We start from the raw sequence: 2,521 nt of genomic DNA on the forward strand, positions 1-2,521 counted from the left end.
CATATATATATATATATATATATATATATATATATGTTTTCGCGGCAAAGAGAGAGAGAGTGCGGGAATCACAGTGGTCTGCGGAGCCCCCTTTTGGGGTTCGTTTTTGGTGTTGCTTCTGACGATTGTCTTGCATGGGGTACCTTCTTTTCTTCTTCCCTTCTTCATTGCCGCAAGCTGTCTACGAGGGTGGCATGAAGCTGCAGAGGGAATTATATCAGTATGAAGCCAAACGTCCCTCACAACGACGCGCTGCTTCACGCAGCGCAACAACAGCAACAAGCTCAGACGCTAATGAGGTCCAGCTGCCTGTTGGCAGCAGACAAAATCTCGTGTCTTCTCTCCCTCTCTCACACACAGAAACAGGCCGTAGGAACAACACTTCGCGCCTCAGTGCAGGGTGACCTTAGCCTTGTCTGTGGTCTTCGTCTTTGCCCTGTTAAGCACCTGCGTACTGGCCTCCACCCGCTTCCGCATCAGGGCGTGCATGTACGTTCTACAGGCGTGAATGTGATAGGCAAGTGTGCTGCGGAAGTTCACGAGTTGCGTGACGGTCTCGACAAGGTGCTCATCAGGCTCCATTTGCCGCCGAAAGAGCTGAAAGCTGCACCAAAACACATTGGCATCCGTCAGCGACGGCAGGTCAAGGTTCTCCGGAAAAGAAACAGGAGGCTTGCCGTGGTCAAACACAAAGGCCGGGGCCGCGCTGATCTCCCGCTGCAGCTTCTTCGCATCCATCATCGACTGCAAAAAGTGCCTGGTGAAGACCGCCTCATCCTTGGAGGCGGGAGACAGGGCAATGGCGACAACAAAGTTCCCCCGACTGCTGAACAACACCATCTCCTCCCCCGTGTGGTAGTGCAGCACGACGGGCCTCAGTACAGCCTCTGGCCGCGACACGTACAGCCCGTACTGCCCGGCAAACACAGGGACGTAGCTCCATACCCGCAGCTGCGCCGCTGAGTGCAGCGCCGCCTGCCGCAGTGGTGCGGGCGTAGAAGCAGGAACGTGGACCTCCGCAACGAAGCCACCGTCGCTGCGGGTGTACGCGTCGCCCCTCACAAAAGTTCGCGCCGCCGATGGAAAAAGCGTCGGCAGGACGCCGTCAAAGTTGCGGTGAACATTCAACTCTTTAAACGGCGTGGCGTGCCGCAGCGCGATGGTGACAGCGGCATCCTGCGCCTCACGATGCGGCGTAGCGTCGTCGCCTGTCTTCTCCCCCGCGCCGCCCCCCGACTCCGTCCACTCGACCTGGATGTGGTACTCGCATGCATCAAAGTCACGCACGACGGTGTGGGGCGTTTTGTTCTCCCCTGACAAGATGCGATCGACGGCCGCCTGCACTGACGGGTGGACCCGCTCAAGCAAATACATGCACGCACACGCAAACACCTCCTTGCAGTGAAGCGACAGGAAGAAAAGGCAGGAGAAGCAACACCACACCTCATACACGTCGAAAAAAAAAAAAAACTCCTCCTCACTTTTCCCACCTCTCCCCGCTCATAAACGTACGGATGTCATCCCAAATAATAATAATAAAAAAACAACCGCATCAGCAAACAAACTCCCGCACCGCACAATCCTCACACACTAAAAAGTAAAAGACAGGCGCTGAACACTCGCGCAGCCGCCAGCACTCGGCCGACGGCTCCGCATACAATGGACTCCGTTCCGCCACAATGCTCCACACCGGACGAGCACCAGTATGCGTTAAACACTTGCCCCTACCCTTGCAGCTTTGCAGATGTGCATCCAGTGCGGCATAAAAGTGGCGAAGCAGTGCGCGTCCGCTAATGCCCGAAAAGGCAATAGTCCAATCCTGCAACAGCACCTCATTGTGGGGGCATGCGGCTCGATTCGTGCAAATAAAACTATCCTCTTCACCGGCATGACCCGTGCTCGCGTCATCGACGTTACTATCCTTCGCTTCCCACGGGCACAGCAAAAGCCCGTCAGTGCACCACGGGCATCGCAGCAGCGGCGGCCCCAGCTGGGCCGATGACGGAGGAACACACTCGTTGTCGCCGCGGTCTCGCTTAGCTCCCATTCCTGCGCGCATTGGGTATAAATCTCTACGTAACTATGGAAAGCGCCACCCCATCTCCCTCTCTATGAGAGAAGAAGATAAAGCGTCCTTCTGATTGGCCTCGTGCCCCGCCGCAAAAGGCAAGAAGGAGAATAACAGCACCAAGACCGGTTGAGCCTCTCGCCCACCGCAGAGATGTTGGCCGTTCTCGCCAACTCAACCCCACACACGCACATGGAGTAAAATACAAACAAAATTCACTCCTCGTCTCGCCCCTCCACGCGCACACACCTTTCGCAAGGATCTCCTGCCCGTGTACAAGCAGTGGGGTGCTTGAGCAAAGACGAAAAAAGGAAAATTAAAAAAATAAGCTACTTGAAAGCAGCAAATTTTTTTTTTACGTTTTATCCCCTCACATCATTGCGATCATCTTCGTTCATCATCCCATTTTCCATCGTTTCATCCGAATTCCCAATAAAAAAAAAAAGAGAGAAA

General features: G+C 54.6%; 2 protein-coding genes across 2 annotated transcripts, besides 1 other annotated feature; both read right to left on the minus strand.

The window, feature by feature from the left end:
• Position 1: 1 nt before the first annotated feature.
• Positions 2-35: a microsatellite.
• A 355-nt stretch (positions 36-390) lies between these two features.
• TraAM80_05861 (ARP2/3 complex subunit) lies at positions 391-1,374 on the minus strand (the record flags this gene model as incomplete). Its single annotated transcript, XM_029382724.1, has 1 exon — positions 391-1,374. The coding sequence occupies one exon, from the start codon at positions 1,372-1,374 to the stop codon at positions 391-393; it is 984 nt and encodes a 327-aa protein (XP_029237429.1).
• Positions 1,375-1,552: 178 nt separating this feature from the next.
• Positions 1,553-2,047, minus strand: TraAM80_05862 (uncharacterized protein; the record flags this gene model as incomplete). The annotated part of the gene is made up of 1 exon (XM_029382725.1): positions 1,553-2,047. The coding sequence occupies one exon, from the start codon at positions 2,045-2,047 to the stop codon at positions 1,553-1,555; it is 495 nt and encodes a 164-aa protein (XP_029237430.1).
• Between the last annotated feature and the right edge of the window lie 474 nt (positions 2,048-2,521).

Source organism: Trypanosoma rangeli (assembly GCF_003719475.1).
Source record: "Trypanosoma rangeli strain AM80 chromosome Unknown Tra_15.4_contig_00200, whole genome shotgun sequence".
In the NCBI taxonomy this organism is placed as follows: Eukaryota; Euglenozoa; class Kinetoplastea; order Trypanosomatida; family Trypanosomatidae; genus Trypanosoma; species Trypanosoma rangeli.